This window comes from Apodemus sylvaticus, chromosome 1 (assembly GCF_947179515.1).
Source record: "Apodemus sylvaticus chromosome 1, mApoSyl1.1, whole genome shotgun sequence".
NCBI lineage: Eukaryota > Metazoa > Chordata > Mammalia > Rodentia > Muridae > Apodemus > Apodemus sylvaticus.
In genome coordinates this window covers 17,881,208-17,898,941 of record NC_067472.1, presented here as the reverse complement: position 1 = coordinate 17,898,941, position 17,734 = coordinate 17,881,208, and the positions used below count along the sequence as shown (strand labels likewise).

Below are 17,734 nucleotides of genomic sequence, written 5' to 3'. Positions count from 1 at the left end.
GAGCGCCCCCTCGCGTGAGGCAGGCCACTGCGCTTGCGCAGACGACCCCGCGGGGGCTGCCGGGCGCGAGCGTCGGGGACGCGCCTCCTCCGTCGCTCGCGCAGCCGCGGGGACTCCGTGGAAACCGAAGGCGAGCGAGGGAGAAACGCGGGAAGCATGAAGAAAGGGGCTTCTTGCGAGCGGAAGCAGGCGTGGATATCGTCGGGGAAGGCGGGTGCGGAAGGCGGCGGGGCAGGGGGCGGTCGTCGGTGGACCCCGGGGTGGGCGTTCCCGCGGGCGAGTTTCCTCAGCGTTCCGGGGTCCCGGGCAGTCACGCATTCCCTCAGCTCTCGTGGGTCCCGGGCAGTCTCTTGGCTGAGTTCCCTCAGCGTCCCGCAGCCTCTTGGGCCACAAGAGGGCACCATACCCACCCGCCGCCCTGTCTCTGTGGTAGATAATAAACGTGTGGTGACAGCTCTACGACCTATAGCTGCGACAGGAGGGTGGCGAGTGACATCCGTTTCCACAGCCATTGCGTGACGGATGACTGGTTGCTTCCTGTCGGAGTTGTCCGGGACAGCTGTCATGGCAGACAGGGATACAGTTCTCTTCTTTCTTGACTTCGGTGAACTCTGGTTCTCCAAACCAGGGCTTATTGTCTTCCTAAAAAAAAAAGTGTTGACTGATACATTAGAAAATAGCCATAATATGCCCATTATATGTCAGCACAAATAACTTTTATCAAGGATAAATATCCCTAAACAAAACAGTGAAAGTGGCAACCCTATGGATTTTGCAAATTTCTTTAATAGCGCAATGGAAGGTAGTTGGATTCTCATACCTACATTTAATAGTGTCCCGAAGCTACATTCCACTTCCAAGAGGCTAAGAGAAAAGACAAATACAGACACAGACTCGGAGTCCCCAAAGCCACCTGGAGTATCTCACTTTGAGCATTACTACTTCAAATGTCTCTTTTGATCCCTACAAAAAACTTTGCTCAGGCTGCTGTTGCAGCCATTTATTTGTAGACATTCCCATACTCTTGTGTGAAGCTACTGATAATCCTTCAGCACCATTAGCCCCACTGGTGGGACAGTTACCAGATTTGTGGCGCTAGTGTATTGTTAAGACCATAGGCTAATGTTTGAATCCTAGTCTGTGGGACTGATAGTCTTTTATTAAATAAATGACTGTTGCAACTTGGTTTTAGGAGGTGACAGATTTTTGTTTCTCCAAGTAATCTTTTATCATAAAAGCAATATCAGGTAGAAGTCAAACAATATAGAAAAGTAAAAATAATTCCAAATTCATTGCCTAGTAGTAACCACTATTAGAATATGGTGACTGTTCTTACAGAGATCAGTACATGAAGTATGAATTAAACACTTTAAAATTTTGTTGGTCATTATTGTGTGAGGGTAGGTACATGTGTCATAGTTTGTGGCAGTCACAGGACAGCCTTGTGGAGTTCTCTCTTTCCAACTTTAAATACATTCAGGGGATGAGGTCAGGTTGTCATTAAATAGTTTTTACCTACTGAGCTATTTTCTAGGCTCCAACATTTAAAACAGTTAATTAAAAATGAGCTATACATTTAACTTGCAGGAAAACCCCAAAGCTGCTAACACCACACTTGATTATCAACATATCAATTTGCAATTCAGGTTTTACTGTATATTTGAAAGACTTGTTAGCATGGTAGGTCTTCTGCTTTCTGAGAGGTGAATATAAAGAATCCTTGTAATGACCTTATTAAGGAACTTCATGTCAACCATAATGACCAGATATTTATCTCATAAATAAGAAGTGAAACTAGGGTTTTAGTCAGAAATATATAGCTCAAGTTATTGGAGTTCAAAGGAAATAGATAAAATTTTCTACTTTGGGAGAAAAAAACATAAAAATGTGACTTGGTATGATCCTTGGAAAAGTTTAGCATTAGAAGCTGAAACTAGAAGGATTTTGTCACCTGAGATAGAATAATCATTGGCAAAAATGGAGACGAAAGAAAATGAGTCATAAAGAGAAAATTATGTAACTTAATAATTTTTTGAATGCTTAGTGAGTATGACACGCTTTGTGTAAGTTATGTTTATGTTCATTACCTTAAGGTAGAAATTGAAACCTACTCTTGTTTTATAGAAAACTTAAGTAACTTGTCTAGGGTCACACAGGGAATAAAATGGTGGGACCAGGGTTTAAAAATCCAATTTTTGTTTTTAAATATGTATTCCTTATATCTGCTAGCATTGAGAAACATTCTGAGAGTCTGAGCTGGGAGTCAGTGATGAGGTCTCTGTGTTAGGAAGATTAATTTCACATTTACTGTGTACTAAAGATGGTTTCAGTTTGTTTTCTTTTGTGTGTCTCTGTATAAGTCTATTTCACAGTCAAGAGATGCCAGGTTTAATGAAATTTTACCACACAGATGGGCCTTAGTTCATCTTTTATACTCTGTTGCACATATGAATTCAGGCAGCAAAATTATGAAGTATTTATGGAAGATTTGTATGAATTGCTAGTTCCTTCAAGAATTTCTGTTCATATATTTTAGGAGCAGGAAATGGATTTCTTATGGAAGTGTGTGTAGATTCGGTGGAGTCCGCTCTGAATGCAGAAAGAGGAGGTAAGGGAACCTAGACAATGCATGATGTCTGGCAACCTTTTCAGAGTCTGAAAACTGAGTCCTATGAACTGACCTCAAAAGCCCTTGCTAAGCTGGGCACATAGGAGGCTATGGCAGAAGGGTCACCATGGAGTCCATTTGAGCTATTGAGACTCCATTAAAAAAAAAAAAAAAAGCCTTGTCATCTCTTGCATTAGTAATAGTCCTGTCAGAAACAACTAACCAGAAAACCTACTGAAAGAGCTTGGTGTGGTGGCATGTGCTTACAGTCCCAGTATGGGGAAGCTTGAGTCGGGAAAGCTGAAAGTCTGAGGCCAGCTTGAACTAGATAGAGTGACCTTGCTGCAGAAAGTAAAGCAAAACCAAAAACTGATTGCAAAATGACTGTCTGATCTCCCCTTTTCCCAGGCAGGTCACATGTCAAGTCAGGAGCCTATAATCCTGTGTATTCATTAACATGATTATTTTATTGAACTTGACACAATTTAAAATTTTGAAAGAGTTTAAATATCTCTTTAGGGATCCGAGCATGTAACTCAGTGGCAAAGCACTTGAAGCATGTTCAGTGCCCTATGTTCAATCCCCAGCCTTGAATAAGAATGAAAATTAACAATAGTTTTAGACTTATTATTTTTTACCATAGGTATTGTTTTGTATTCTGAATTTGTTTTTGTGAGAAGCATAAACATTTTCATCTTAAGATCAGAAAAATAATTTTAACTTATTTTTTGGTGGTACTAGGGACAACCCCAGGTTCCTGTGTATGTTGGGCAAGCATTCTACTAAACTGCACCCTCAGCGTTTTATTTTTAATTAAGGAATTTTCTCAAATATAAGTGAATTAGTTATAACATGTGAACCCCCATGTGCTGGCTAGTTGTATCATTTGGGAAGAAGGAACCTTAGGATAAAATATCCCCAACAGACTGGCCTGTGGGCAAGCCTGAGGTGCATTTTCTTTATTGATGATCCACATAAGAGAGCCCAGCTCACTGGGTGGTACCACCCCTGGGCCAATGGTTCTGGGTGCTGGAAGAAAACAGGCCCATCAAAGCCAGTAAACAGCAGTCTTCCATGACTTCACTAGTTCCTGCCCTGGCTTCTCTTAGTGATGGACTTACAAGTTTTGTCTTTCCTGAGTTGCTTTTGATCATGAGGCTTCTTCACAGCAGTAGAAATCCTACCATCCCATCTGTTCACCATTCAGTTTTCTATCAGTTGCTTTTTTTTTTTTTTTTGGATTTAGTTTTTTTGAGACAGGGTTTCTCTGTGTAGCCCTGGCGGTCCTGGAACTCACTCTGTAGACCAAGCTGGCCTCAAACTCAGAAATCCCCCTGCCTCTGCCTCCCAGAGTGCTGGGACTGCAGGCGTGTGCCACCATCGCTAGGCTTAGTTGCTTTTCTTGTTGCGTGACTAATTGCCAGACAGACATAAAAAAGGAACAGTTTAGTTTGGCTCACTGGTTGAAGTGATACAGCCCAGCCCGGCACTGAAGACATGGCGGCACAGCTGGCGGCAGAGCGTGAGACAGCTGGTTACATTGTGTCTGTAGTGAGGAGACAGTGCTCAATTGGCTTCCTCTCTTTTCTGTTTTTGGTTTGGAACTCCAGCCCAGGAAATAGTGTTACCCACATACAATGTGAATCTTTACTCCTCAGTGAAACTTCTCTGGAAACTCCCTCAAAGATGCACTCAGAGTTGTGTCTGCTAGGCGAATCCTAATCTAGTTGAATTAGCAATGAAAAGTAACCATTACAGTCTTCATCTGTGGTTTTTAACTGACGGTCAGTCTTCTCTTGACTGTATCATGGGTCAGCTTGTTTTTTGGTAAGGAATAAGTATATTCATGTTTTCAGTTTTGCTGGACACAGATTTTCAGAGTAGCACATCTGTTTGCTATTCTCCAAAGAGCTATCTCACCATTATAAAACTGGATTTAGACATATGTGTTTTAATCTATCATAGTTACTTTGTTTATTGATGCTTAAAATGTCCTGTCTTTGACTTGTGAGAGCCTTGTTGCTGAGAACTTTTAACACTACCCCAGTAGTCTGATAGTTCTTTCCCTATCAACATTGCCTTCATCTCAAAATTACCTTGATGGAGACTCCAAAGTAACTGTTTTGCTTTTTAAAGAGTAATGAGGAATGTTTTTGAAATGTTGATGTTACTTTCTTATTAGCGAAGACTTAACATTCTACTGTTTTCTGTCTAATACTGCCTTTATTCCTTGTCCATGGCAACTCTTTAATAATTTTTCAATTTATTTATTCTTTATTCTTTAATCTCTTTCTATACCCCTCCCAGGCTTTCCCTCCCCCCTCACCACTCCCCATCCATACCTCCTCCCCTCCCCTCTCCTGTCTCCAAGGGGATGTCCCCACTCCATCAGACCTCTCCATTCCCTGGGGCCTCAAGTCTCTCAAGGGTTAGGTGCATCTTCTCTCACTGAGGCCAGACCAGACAGTCTTTTGCTGTATATGTATTGGGGGGGCCTCATATCTGCTGGTATATGCTGCCTGGTTGGTGACTCAGTGTCTGAGAGATCTCGGGGGTCCAGATCAGATGAGTCTGTTGGTCTTCCCCTGGGGCTACCCTTCTCCTCAGCTTCTTCTAGCTTTTCCCCAGTTCAGCCACAGGGGTCCCCAGCTTCTGTGTATTGGTTGGATCTAGATCAGATGCTAGTATCTGCATCTGACTCTTTCAACTGCTTGTTGGGTCTCTCAGAGGGCAGTCATGCTAGGCTCCTGCCTACAAACACACCATAACATCCGTAATAGTGTCAGGCCTTGGAGTCTCCTCTTGAGATGGATCCCAATTTGGCCCTGTCACTGGACCTTCTTTCTCTCATGCTTTTCTCATTTTTTTTTTGTCCCTGCAGTTCCTTCAGACAGGAACAATTCTGGGTCAGAGCTTTTGACTGTAGGATGGCAACCCCATCCCTCCACTTGATGTCTTTCTACTAGAGTTGGGCTCTTCAAGTTCCCCCTCTTCACTGTAGAGCACTTCATTTAAGGTCCTTCCCTTTGAGTCCTGAAAGTCTCTCACCTCTCAGGTCTCTGGTACTTTCTAGAGGGTCCTCCTACCTCCTAGCTCCCAATTTCTATTCTTTCTGCTGGCCCTCAGGGCTTCAGTCCTGTCTCCCCTACCCCACCCCCAATACCTGATCATGTTCCCCTCTTCCTCTCCCTGTCCCCTTTCCCACCCAGGTCTCTCCCTCCTTCTGCCCCCTGCCCCCGTGACTGCTTTCTTCTCCCTGCCAATTGGGATTGAGGTATCCTTACTTGGGTCCTTCAGCTTGTTAACTTTCTTGAGTCCTGTGGGTTGTGTTCTGGGTGGTCTGTACTTTTTTGGCTAATATCCATTTATTAGTGAATACATAGCATGCATGTCCTTTTGGGTCTGGGTTACCTCACTCAGGATGATATTTTCTAGTTCCATCAATTTCCCTGTGAAACTCATGATGTCCTCATTCTTAATAGCTGAGTAGTATTCTATTGTGCTAATGAACCACATTTTCTGTATCCTTTCTTCCATTTTGGGACATCTGACTTGTTTCCAGCTTCTGGCTATCACAAATAAGGCCCCTATAAACATAACATGTGCCCCTGTGGAATAGTAGGGCATCTTTTGGGTGTATGTCCAAGAGTGGTACAGCTGAGTCTTCAGGTAGATCTATTTCCAATTTTCTGAGGAACCTCCAGAATGATTTCCAGAGTGATTGTACCAGTTTGTAATCCCACCAGCAATGGAGGGGTGCAAATTTTAAGAGAACTGGCTTAACCTGAATTAACTTTTAATTTGGCTATTAGTAATACAATGAGTGTTGTAGAATATGATTGAGATTTAAAGTATCCGGGCGGTGGTGGCGCACGCCTGCAATCCCAGCACTCTGGGAGGCAGAGGCAGGCAGATTTCTGAGTTTGAGGCCAGCCTGGTCTACAGAGTGAGCTCCAGGACAGCCAGGGCTATACAGAGAAACCCTGTCTCAAAAACCCAAATCCAAAGAAAAAGTATTGTTCTCTAATTCTTTTAGTTAAGTTCTCGGGTTCTTGTTATATTTAGATAAACAGCTTGTTTTGTCAGATTGTTAAAAACGTGTGTTTATCACAGGCGCGGGTCGGATTGAATTATGCTCTGGTTTACTGGAGGGAGGAACCACACCCAGCATGGGTATGTAGCTGCTGCTTCTTCTTTTTCCCTTCACTAAATTTCTCATACAGAGCTTGGGACAACTGATTACTTACAGTTATGTTAAGTCTTTGATGAGTATGATACCAATTAGAAATGTTTATGGTTGTAAATAATATCATCAAAAGTTTTAATCAAACACTTTTGTCCTCAAACATCAAAAAAATTGAAAGGTAAACAGTTTTTGTTGTATCAACTGGCAAGTGCTTTGAAGTTGCAGTATCTTTCTTACTTGTTCTTTGTCAGCCATTGACTTTCCTGATACTTGCCATCTGCCATAAACTCTTTTTTGTCACTGGCCTGCATTGCATCCTGCATTGCTTGGTCCTGGAGACTTTCCTCAGGCAAGGAGAAAATGAAGCAAAGACAGATACATACATTCAGACATATGGAGAGGCTGGGACAGGATGGGACACTTGCTCTGATGGAGTGGTCCAACCTGTGCTTGTTTACTATACCACACAGGTAGAGGAGTTAGCAAGTCTCAGGTTGTGGTCTCAGCCTTAGGCTGCAGTCTTCTGAGAGGAGGAAGCTGCAGTTGCTAGTCATTTGTAAGTACTCATACCTAGATCAGAGGCATGGTTTGCCATGCCCAGCAGAGGAAGGCTTTGTCAGTTGCCATGGGTCTGATACAGTTCATTCAGGACCTCACCCATTCCTTACACACTCAGGCTTCCCTCTGTGCCCCAGGCCGCCTTCCCTTTATATCATCATTCTCCAATTTCTTCTATCAACTCTTTTCCCTTGGAAATAATGCATAAAAATAACTATATATGACCAATAGTATTTTAATAATACTATTATTGTTTCCAGTCTTACAGTGAACTTTAGTCTGCTTCTGTTCTTAAAGGTATTCTTCAAGTAGTAAAACAGACTGTTCAGATTCCAGTTTTTGTGATGATCCGACCACGTGGAGGTGATTTTTTATATTCAGACCGTGAAGTTGAGGTGATGAAGGCTGACATTCGTCTTGCCAAGCTTTATGGTGCTGATGGCTTGGTATTTGGGGCACTGACTGAAGATGGACACATTGACAAAGATCTATGCTTGTCTCTTGTAGGTAAGACTTTATATCTGAGGTGTAAAACACACACACACACACACACACACACAGAGAGCATGTTCCTGATACAGAAAAAAACCTTGAAATTGATTTTTCAGGCATACCCTCAGACACTTAAACTAACCTTAAAAAGAAGTTGTTTAGGTGTTTTTCTGGTAGAGAGTACATGTGGCAAAGCCATCTCAACATTCCTTTGTGCTGTAGAGTAGATACTACTTTTACAGAGTTTAAGAGAAACTTAATTGATTATATTAACCAATGCATCAAAGACTAAGTTCTTGTAGTCAGTGATGAGGGGAGAAGGTGGACAGGGCAGATGTAAGCTGCCTACATTACGAGGCCGAAGTTTTTCTTAAAGGTCCTTAGAGCAGTAAGCAATAGATGTAATGTCTTTACAGTTTGTGTAATTTTTGTTCGGTGCCGCAAGGTGTAGATAGCTATCTTTTGTATAAAAGTCAGAGCTTAGTGGGAAGATAGGACTTCTGAGTGCATCAGGCTGCCACGGCTGCCATTTTGTTATTATTTAGCTCAGGATCTTAGCAGACAACAGTATACAAGTTTTAGTAAAGGAGAATTCTGCATTGAGTAATCAGCCTCTCTCTCCCTGTTGTTGACTGACTTCCTTTTTAGCTCTTTGCCGTCCTCTGCCAGTCACTTTCCACAGAGGTGAGTCATTTCTGTTCTATAGGTTTGTTAAATGGTGTCAGATTTTACCAGATGGTACAACCTTTCTAATGAACACTGTTCTAGAATGTTTCAATGATACTAGTTAGTATCTTAGTTCTTGGGAAGAAAAATTATAGATTTAGAGATGTGTAGTGTCTGGGAGACTTGAAAGCTCCATCACAAATGTTAAGAAGGTAATGGTAGCAGGTACTTGAGAAGAAATTAAGCATGGCCTGTAAGTGCATGTGTCCAATAATCCTCAGATTCGCTTCTTATTAGATTGTCTGAGGTCCTATATATCTCTAAATGGAATAAATCTCCATGGCCACTGAAATGAAATGTACTGCCTGGCTTCTGCCAGACAAAACTACTCTGAGAGCTAGCAGTGAGGTCATCTTTATGATGACCACGAAAGAGAGACTTTTCATGGGGAGAAAACGTAGATATGTGAAAAGAATCAGACATTTTTATGTAGAGATAGATACTAATAGTTGTAGTTCCTATGTACTTTGGCTATATCTTTACTATGCCTTGGCAAAATGGAGGGACGAGTGTTACTTGTGTTTAGAAGTATGAAAAGAAAGAAATTTTTAGTCAAAACATTGATATACTTAAGAAAGTGTTAAATGTTTTTCTTCTTTTAAATAGGCTTAGAGTGACTTACCAACATCTGTCTCCATTTATAGAAATTAAGATAAAGTATTTATTATCTTTTGAAATGTATAACACTACCAGAAACTATTGTCTTGATCTGATATTAGCAATTCTTATAAAATAGAAATAACTAAAAGACTATGTTGTCAGCATCTTGAGGCCAAGCACACCAAAATATTTTTCAAAAATGAAAAATATTTTTAAATTAGTAAGCAATTATCTGAAAAATAGTTTCAATTTTGATATGCTTAGTTTTTTTAAGATTTACATATTTATGTATGTGAGTGCTCTGTCTGCATGTATTGTCTGCATGTACATCTGTACCAGAAAAGGGCATCAGATCCCATTATATAGATGGTCATGAGACACCATGTGAGTTGACTGGGAATTGAACCCAGGACCTCTGGAACAGCAGCTAGTGCTCTCAGCTGCTAAGCCATCTCTCCAGCCTCATGCTTAATAGTTTTAAGAAATAAACCAGTCACATAGAGTATATTTAAACAATTTTACTAAAAGGTGACTCCAAACTTATTCTTTCTCTTTCTTCAATAAGTCTAAGAAAACTTCTTTTCACAATATGTAGAAGTATTAGTGGTGAGTATAAGTTTCGCTTTACGCAGTGTGGTTGTCTGTAGTTTCACTCTTTCATCATGTGTCAAGAAGACAGTGCAGCTGTGCTGAGAAGCGATGGCCCAAAAAACAGAAACGTCTGTAAACATTAGCTGCCCATGTGCAGTAAAAGGGGGCGGGGAGAAAGGGAGTCTGTCCCAGAGGACTCAGAGTACCTCATCACTGCAAATTAGAACTCTTGTATTATGAGATGGCGCTGAGCTCCAAAGCAGTAGTTTTTCTTCTTTAAGCACCCTAGGCCACTTTATTAGTGTGTGCAATAGAGAAGTCCTGTCCCTCCCCTCTCTTTACTTCCTTTCATCTCTCCTTTCTTCCCCTCCCGTGAACTTGGAATTCTCCTGCCTCGTCTTCCTGAGTGCTAGAATTACATCCTTATGCCTCCATGCCTGATTTGAGATGGGATGTATCCTAGTAGAATGCAATTGAAACCTCATGTGGTCTGTTAGAAACAACCAGCCTTGCACTATGCTCTTGAGTATATCAGGTAAATGATTTAGTCCACATTATTTCTCGGGAAATGTGGATGTGATGTCAGGTTTCCCCTAAGACAGGTGAGTATAATGTCTCATTTTATACAGTGCCGTTTGCCTGAAGCCTTAGAGTACTTCTCCAGATTCACCGTTTGCCTGCCACATACACAGCAGCAGCATGTCTGAATGCTAACTGATAAATTAATACTTCTTTAAAATAAATTTTTAAGTAAGTTTATTTCAAAGAGAAATATTTATGATTACTGACAATTTAAAACCTGTCACTTCTTATCTGCATCTAAGTAAATGCACCTATTGAAATATGTGCTGAAAAAGCAACCGTGCATATTACCAGTGGTGTGTAGACTTCTATACTGGCCAACTCTGACTCTTAGAAAATAAAGAGACTCCTTAGGAATAAACAGACAAACAAAAAAGCCCATAAAGCGGGCATGGTGACACATGTTCTTAATCCTGGAGCCCTAAATTAGGTAGAGGCAGATGGATCTATGAGTTTGAGGCCAGCCTGGTCACATAGTGAGCTCCAGGCTAGTTATAGCCACATGATGAGACCCTGTCTCAAGAAGAAAAGAAAGGAGAAACTCTGTTTTATAGCATTTTCTAGTTTCTGTGGTTTAAGTGCTTTTCCTTGACTAATTTCCAATGCCAACATGACTTACAAAATTATGAATATCTCATAATTGTCTGTTGTAAGCCAGTATAAATCTAGCATACCATTATTATAAAATATATTATAAAAGTGTTTTTATATATACATATAAACATACATATTCTACATTTTGGAAACTATTGAATTAGATAATATTTCTGTTCAAGATTCAAATCAGTTTTACTTATTTTAGCCTTTGATATGGTTCAAGATCCAATGGCAGCTCTGGAGACCCTCCTAACACTAGGATTTGAACGGGTGTTGACCAGTGGATGTGACAGCTCAGCCCTGGAAGGACTGCCTCTAATAAAGCAACTCATAGAGCAGGTACACCCCCTTTTTCCTTACTTCATAAGATTGTTGTGGTTATACTAGACATTCTATTATTCAGCTAGTTTATAAAAACGAATATTACTGACTATGATGTGGAAGAAAAGCAAAGCCAATGATATATAATTTTTATTTATTGCATGAGTGTTTTAAATTACCAAAGCAGTTCAGATCAAATTATATATAGCAAATCTTACCTTGTCTCTGTCATTAGTATTATATAGTTTTACATCTGTTTACTGTCAACCCATGTATATGCAGGGGAATCCCTGTAAAATTTATAGTTGACATCTGAACATATATCCTAAAACTTAAGTTCTTTCACATTTTTCTTATCTATCAGTATAGAAGGTAATGTTTTCTCCTGATTCTCCCAATGAACTAGATTTGTAGAGTGGTCAGAGATTGCTTTTCAGAAACAATCCTTTTACATTTGTTTGTGTGTGTGTGTGTGTGTATGCATGTTTGTGGAGGTCAGAGGACAATTTGCAGTTATTTCTCTACTCACCATGTAGATTTAGGAATTAAACTCAGACTGTCAGATTTAACAGCAAATATATATTTATATGTGTATATGTTATCTGTCTTCCTTTAATATGTAAGTTCCATGTAAGTTACTCCTGTTCACTATGGCAAAGAGATAGATTTTTGTTTCTTCTCTCTTACGTTTAGTTCCTGAGACATATAAAAACCAACAGAAGAATGCATATATGGCTCTCTATATGCCTGTGCATGTTTGTTAGCAAAGGAATGTAACTCAAAGAGATACTTACAATTATGGGCTTACATGTGATTTTAGTAGGTAAGGAGGAGACTTGAGAAGGGCAACTATGGGGAAAAAACGATTTTCTGGAATGATAGACTATTTATTGAATAGATAGGCAATGTTACAATTTTATAATCTGTCCCTATCTTCCAAAATTATCAGAAATTAGTGTCAGCTAATGAACTTATGGCTTTATTTGTTGGTATTTAGCTTGTGAGGCAAGACTCAGTAGATTCCCCCATTAATTGTAAATAAACAGTTATGTTTATATTGTCTTTTCTTCTAAAATCTTACTTAGATGCAACTATTTTCACTCTACTACATACCACAAACTCAAAATTGCAATAAGATTTTTCACTTTTTTTCTTTGATTTTTTTTTTTTTTTTTTTTTTTTTGAGACAGGGTTTCTCTGTGTAGCCCTGGCTGTCCTGGAACTCACTCGTAGACTGCCTGCCTCTGCCTCTGCCTCCCAAGTCCTGGGATTAAAGGCGTGTGCCACCACTGCCCAGCTAATAAGATTTTTCTTAAGGTGGTGTGATTATAAAGTTTATTTTCCCACCTATTCTTTGTGTTTAATACACTATACTTTTTTATTTTGGTTTGGTTTGGTTTTTCAAGACAGAGTTTCTCTGTGTAGCCCAGGCTGTCCTGGAACTCACTCTGTAGACCATGCTGGCCTTGAACTCAGAGATCTGCCTGCTTCTGCCTCCCAACTGCTGGGATTAAAGGTGTGAGACAACACTGCCTGGCTAACATTATATGTTTTTTAAAGAAATACAATAAAATTCTTTCTGAATTATGATGGTGAACATCCTTTTTGCTCAATACCCTTTCTTGAGAGAAACAGCAACAGAGAGAGAGAGAGAGAGAGCAAGAGAGAGAGAGCGAGAGAGAGAGAGAGAGAGAGAGAGAGAGAGAAGATATTAAAAAGTTAAACATTAGCAGTAACTTAAAAATTGCAATATATTTATTAATCTCAGTTGAGAGAAGGATACTAAAATTTACTTTTTCCCCTCCTTTTCAGGCAAAAGGCAGGATTGTGGTAATGCCAGGTATTTATCTCTCTATTTTTTCATATAACACTGAAATAAAGTTTTTGGAAGAGTAAATGAGTCAAAGGGGAAAATATTAGCACACAGCACTTATAGATAAAAATACATAGGTTAATTAAAGTGTTTGATGATGAGGTCTCTGCCGGGGTTTAAAGGAAGACTATTCCAACAGAGGTTGGCACAAAGCAGGGCAAATAAGGGACGTTTCCAGGTTAGCTTTCCCACTGTAGATTATGAGTTCAGATGTTTATCTCAGTGAGGCAAAGCAAGTTCAGTGCTGCTGTCCCATGATAAAGTAGCACGCCTGGATAAGTGGCATGTTCTGTTAGTCATACGCTTGTATCAACACACTAGGATATAAATGTCATATCAAAATCCAACTCATGATAAGTTCAAGAGAAAGTAGGGCTAGAAGGAACATATCTCAACATAAAAAGGCTATATATGACAAACCTACATTTTAAAAGCTCAAAGAATTTCCACTAAAATCAGTTCAGACTCAGTAGATTTAAATAATTTGGTAAGATCACACAGTATTGTACAGTTAATACATTAGAAAGCCCAGAATTCTAATCTAAATCTGACTTGTCAGCCCATGTTCTTTTTGTGTTTTTTTTTATTTTGTTTTATTATTATTTTATTTTAGACAGGGTCTTGTTATATAGTCCAGGCTGGTCAAACTTGAGATTATTCTGCTCCAGCCTAGGTGCTGAGATTAGAGACATTTGCAGCTATGCCTGACTTAATGTTTTTCACTTCTTAAGGGTTTATCAGTATGACTGTAGCACCACCAACAACCACCACAAAAAGCCAAGTTAAGGAGTCTGAAGAAGTAGACTTAAAGCATAGCTTAAAGTACAAAGTGTATCAGTAATCTCATCTTAAAATGTTTTCAATACATCTTCTATATCAGAATATCTCATATTTATAATTATTGGTATCAGTTCAGACTATGACTGTTACAAATATATTAAAGATTATCAAGATGAATGTCATTTTAAAGTACTTGGCTATGCGGCTTAGATAAAGTAAACTTAGATTCTTCAGTGAAATGAAACAAAAAGTTGATCTTAGGATGAACAAGCTGTGAATAGTGAGTGTAGTCATTTCCAGTACAGTCAGTGCGTGCGCTCTTCAACCCTGAGCCAGATGAAATGCTAGAGGCTCTCTGTTGAGCAGAGGTTCCTCATGCTGTGTAGCCTTTTCCTCAAGCTGTCTTCACCTTTCCATGTACTTGATTTTGCTTAAGTTGAGGGGAAAGCAATGATGAAGTGCTGGACGATCTTCCTTGTCCAAATGGTTTCTTAAATCAAAAGATAGTAATGCATAGCATTGTGACAAAAATCAGTGAATAAGTGGGATTTCATTGTAAACTCTGTGACCTTAAAAGTTCTCCAGTGTCTGTAGCATAGGTCTTGTTTTCCTCTTCCTTTTTTTACATGTATACATTTTTAATTAATATTTTTAAGAATACTACATTGACATGGGATTTATATGACAGACTCTCCAGTGGGTCTGTCAAATATACGAAATTTGTCATTCATTACAAAATAGTTTTAAAGCTACAGAACGATGGTTCTCGCATATTTTTTGTCTCAAAATCCTCCTAATATCCTTGGAATCATACTATTCTGTTCAATGTGCAAAGACTCTATCAGGTATCTATTGCATCTACTCCTTCCTCCTGATTGGTCATCACTGTCCTGATTCTTGTTTGTTTTTTGTTTAGCTTGTCCATGAATCTTTTTCACACTTTCATCACTCAGGTTTATTTTCTTTCTTTCTTTCTTTCTTTCTTTCTTTCTTTCTTTCTTTCTTTCTTTCTTTCTTTCTTTCTTTCTTTCTTTCTTTCTTTCTTTCTTTCCTTCTTTCTTTCTTTCTTTCTTTCTTTCCTTCTTTCTTTCTTTCTTTCTTTCTTTCTTTCTTTCTTTCATTCTTTCCTTCCTTCCTTCCTTCCTCCCTTCCTTCCTTCCTTCCTTCCTTCCTTCCTTCCTTCCTTCCTTCCTTCCTTCCTTCCTTCTGTCTGTCTTCACTCAGGTTTTCTTTCTTTCTTCCTTTCCTTTCCTTTCCTTTCCTTTCCCTTCCCTTTCCCCTTCCCCTTCCCTTTTCCCTTCCCCTTCCCCTTCCCCTTCCCCTTCCCCTTCCCCTTCCCCTTCCCCTTCCCCTTCCCCTTCCCCTTCCCCTTCCCCTTCTTTCGGTTTTTCAAGACAGGGTTTCTGTGTATAGCCCTGGCTGTCCTAGAACTCACTTTGTAGACCAAGCTGGTCCCAAACTCAGAAATCCACTTGCCTCTGTCTCCCAAGCCCTAGGGATTAAAGGCATGTGCTACCATTGCCCCGCTCCACACAGTTTTTTAGTTATTACATAGTTTGAAATTTGTGTCTGTAAACAGTAAGGCAAAGAATACAAATAAGTTTGTAATAGCTTGCACTGCTGGGCATATTCTGAATAGCTATAAAACAGATAGCAGTTAAGTACACTTCCAGTTGATAGCATCCTTCAAGACCACATAAAGAACTCTTGATAGAAGAACATCATATGTGACTGACCAATGAGCAAGGAGGAGCTTGATTAGGAAATATGTAAGTAGAAAAGCAGATCATTTAGTAATCAAGATTACATTTAGCAATCTTGGTGATTGCCAGTGTTGAGTGAAATCTTAAGATTCTCAGCCTTTGGAAGCAAGTGTAGCTCCCACCACTTCACAGAGCAGTTTGATATTTTCTATGAAAATAACAATTTATGTTTTGTGGTCTCTTTAAAAGTTGAAGACTCAAACTTCCATTGATAGGTCTTGTTCTTCTGATCCCATTTTAGCTTAGAGACTGTAATTCTTGAATCAGTGAAAAAAATTGAATGAAGAGTTTATGTAGAATAAGTATTTACCTATATTTACATTTTATGTGATATTCCAATCCATTTGTATTATTTTTTTCTTTATAACAGGAGGTGGGATAACAGATAAAAATCTGCAAAGGATCCTTGAGGGTTCTGGTGCTACAGAATTCCACTGTTCTGCCAGATCTTCTAGAGACTCGGGAATGAAGTTTCGGTATAAATACATTCTTTATTTATATACAGAAGAGGATAAAATTAATCTTGGTTTGCTTAAATAAGGAAACCTTAGCTAATGCCATTATTAAATAATGGAATACTGTGATTAGTAGGTATTATGATTTGTTTTTCAGTTGAAAAATATTCCTAAGATTATTGTTGTTTTGCCAGAAATAAGCAGTAGCTTTACAATATAAGTAAACCTTTATATAGTCTTTGCTTGGTCTTGCTAGCCCTCACCATTGTTAAGGTTACGTCTAGTCTGTGAGTCTACTGAGAGAGGCTGTTAGTTCAATGAGAATGATTTCCTAATTAAAGATTGCAGAACCTAAACACTTAATAGATCAGTTTAACAGTGAAGTATCCAGTGAGTCAGATGCTCACATGTACCATTCTGTATGCCTTCCTTTTACAAAGTTAATCATTGGTATAAGGCAGCCTCAGTACCATTTTATCTCTCCTGTTGTAAATAAGTTTCCTTTACCTTTGCTCTCTACTTGCAGTTGTTTTGAAATTTTATCATCATTAAGGACTTTAATCTATTGTGTGGTTTTTTTCAATATCATAAAGGATTCCTACGACCTAACTTGAATCATCATCTCTTTTACTAGTTGAGGGGGTGCAATATTAAAAAAGGAAAACCCTTAGTATGTACATTTTCAGTAATAAAATCCAATCTTCTGCCTGGCAGATTTAGCTACTAGACTTTTCAAGTAATTAATTAATGGAAATTGTGGACTATGGTAGTCAAGCATCCTTGACCTTATTTTGAACCATGAATTAGTCTACAAAGCAAAGTGCCAGTAGGAGGGTATATTTAACAACTAATAGGATTAACTCTCTGTTCTTTGTTATTCCTGTTGCAGAAATTCTTCTGTTGCAATGGGAGCTTCACTTGCTCATTCAGAATATACTCTAAAGGTAACAGATGTGACAAAAGTAAGGACTTTGAATGCTATTGCAAAGGATATCCTAGTTTAGTTCAACTTATCTGAGAGACATGGATATCACAGTGTGAAGGTAGAAGTTGGATTGACAATCTCTGTGACGCAGCTCTAACCTTCCACATGGCCATGGATGCTTCTAAGAAGAAAAAGACATTAGAACAGCAATGAAATCACTTTGTTTGGTAGTCATTGATGTCTGTCATCATGGGTAAATTTAGTCTATCCTTCTTCCACAAAGAGAAGCTTAGTCATTTTCAGTGGGCTTAACTGATGACGTGGCAAAGTTCAGCTGTAAGGCATGAAATCAGAGTTTGCTTCAGGGTCAGTTTAGTGTCACTTTTTTGCCTTTTTATTTTGTAAAATAAAAATTCTCATTCTATTGTGTTATAGTCTCATGTTCTTTCACTTAATATCATCAGTAACTTACTATGAAAGAAGATTGTTTTGCTTTTCTATTTCTTAAAGTTTTTCTTTCTGGCATGTACTCACTGGATTTGTGGCTGTGGGCTGGATGAAAGGTTACAGTAAAATAGTATAGCATAAAAATTACCAAACTTGGACTCTCTTTCTTTCTCTTACATTCTGACATCCAAGTTGAGGCAAGGATATGGTGTGTCTTCTAGTCTAGAATT

General features: G+C 39.1%; 1 protein-coding gene across 4 annotated transcripts; it reads left to right on the top strand.

Annotated features, from left to right (window-relative positions):
* The first annotated feature begins 32 nt into the window (after positions 1-32).
* On the top strand, positions 33-17,486 carry Cutc (cutC copper transporter). 4 transcript variants are annotated; one of them, XM_052185450.1, is made up of 9 exons: positions 33-214; positions 2,537-2,608; positions 6,722-6,781; positions 7,650-7,859; positions 8,493-8,528; positions 11,164-11,279; positions 13,074-13,101; positions 16,048-16,153; positions 17,022-17,486. In XM_052185450.1, exons 1-9 carry the CDS (start codon positions 157-159, stop codon positions 17,134-17,136), a joined length of 801 nt encoding a protein of 266 aa, XP_052041410.1. In that variant the 5' UTR covers positions 33-156; the 3' UTR covers positions 17,137-17,486. The 4 variants fall into 4 exon arrangements, with proteins under 4 accessions (XP_052041410.1, XP_052041416.1, XP_052041401.1 ...); XM_052185441.1 differs by having other exon boundaries at positions 34-214; positions 11,146-11,279; XM_052185463.1 differs by having other exon boundaries at positions 34-214; positions 7,631-7,859; positions 11,146-11,279.
* Positions 17,487-17,734: the final 248 nt, after the last annotated feature.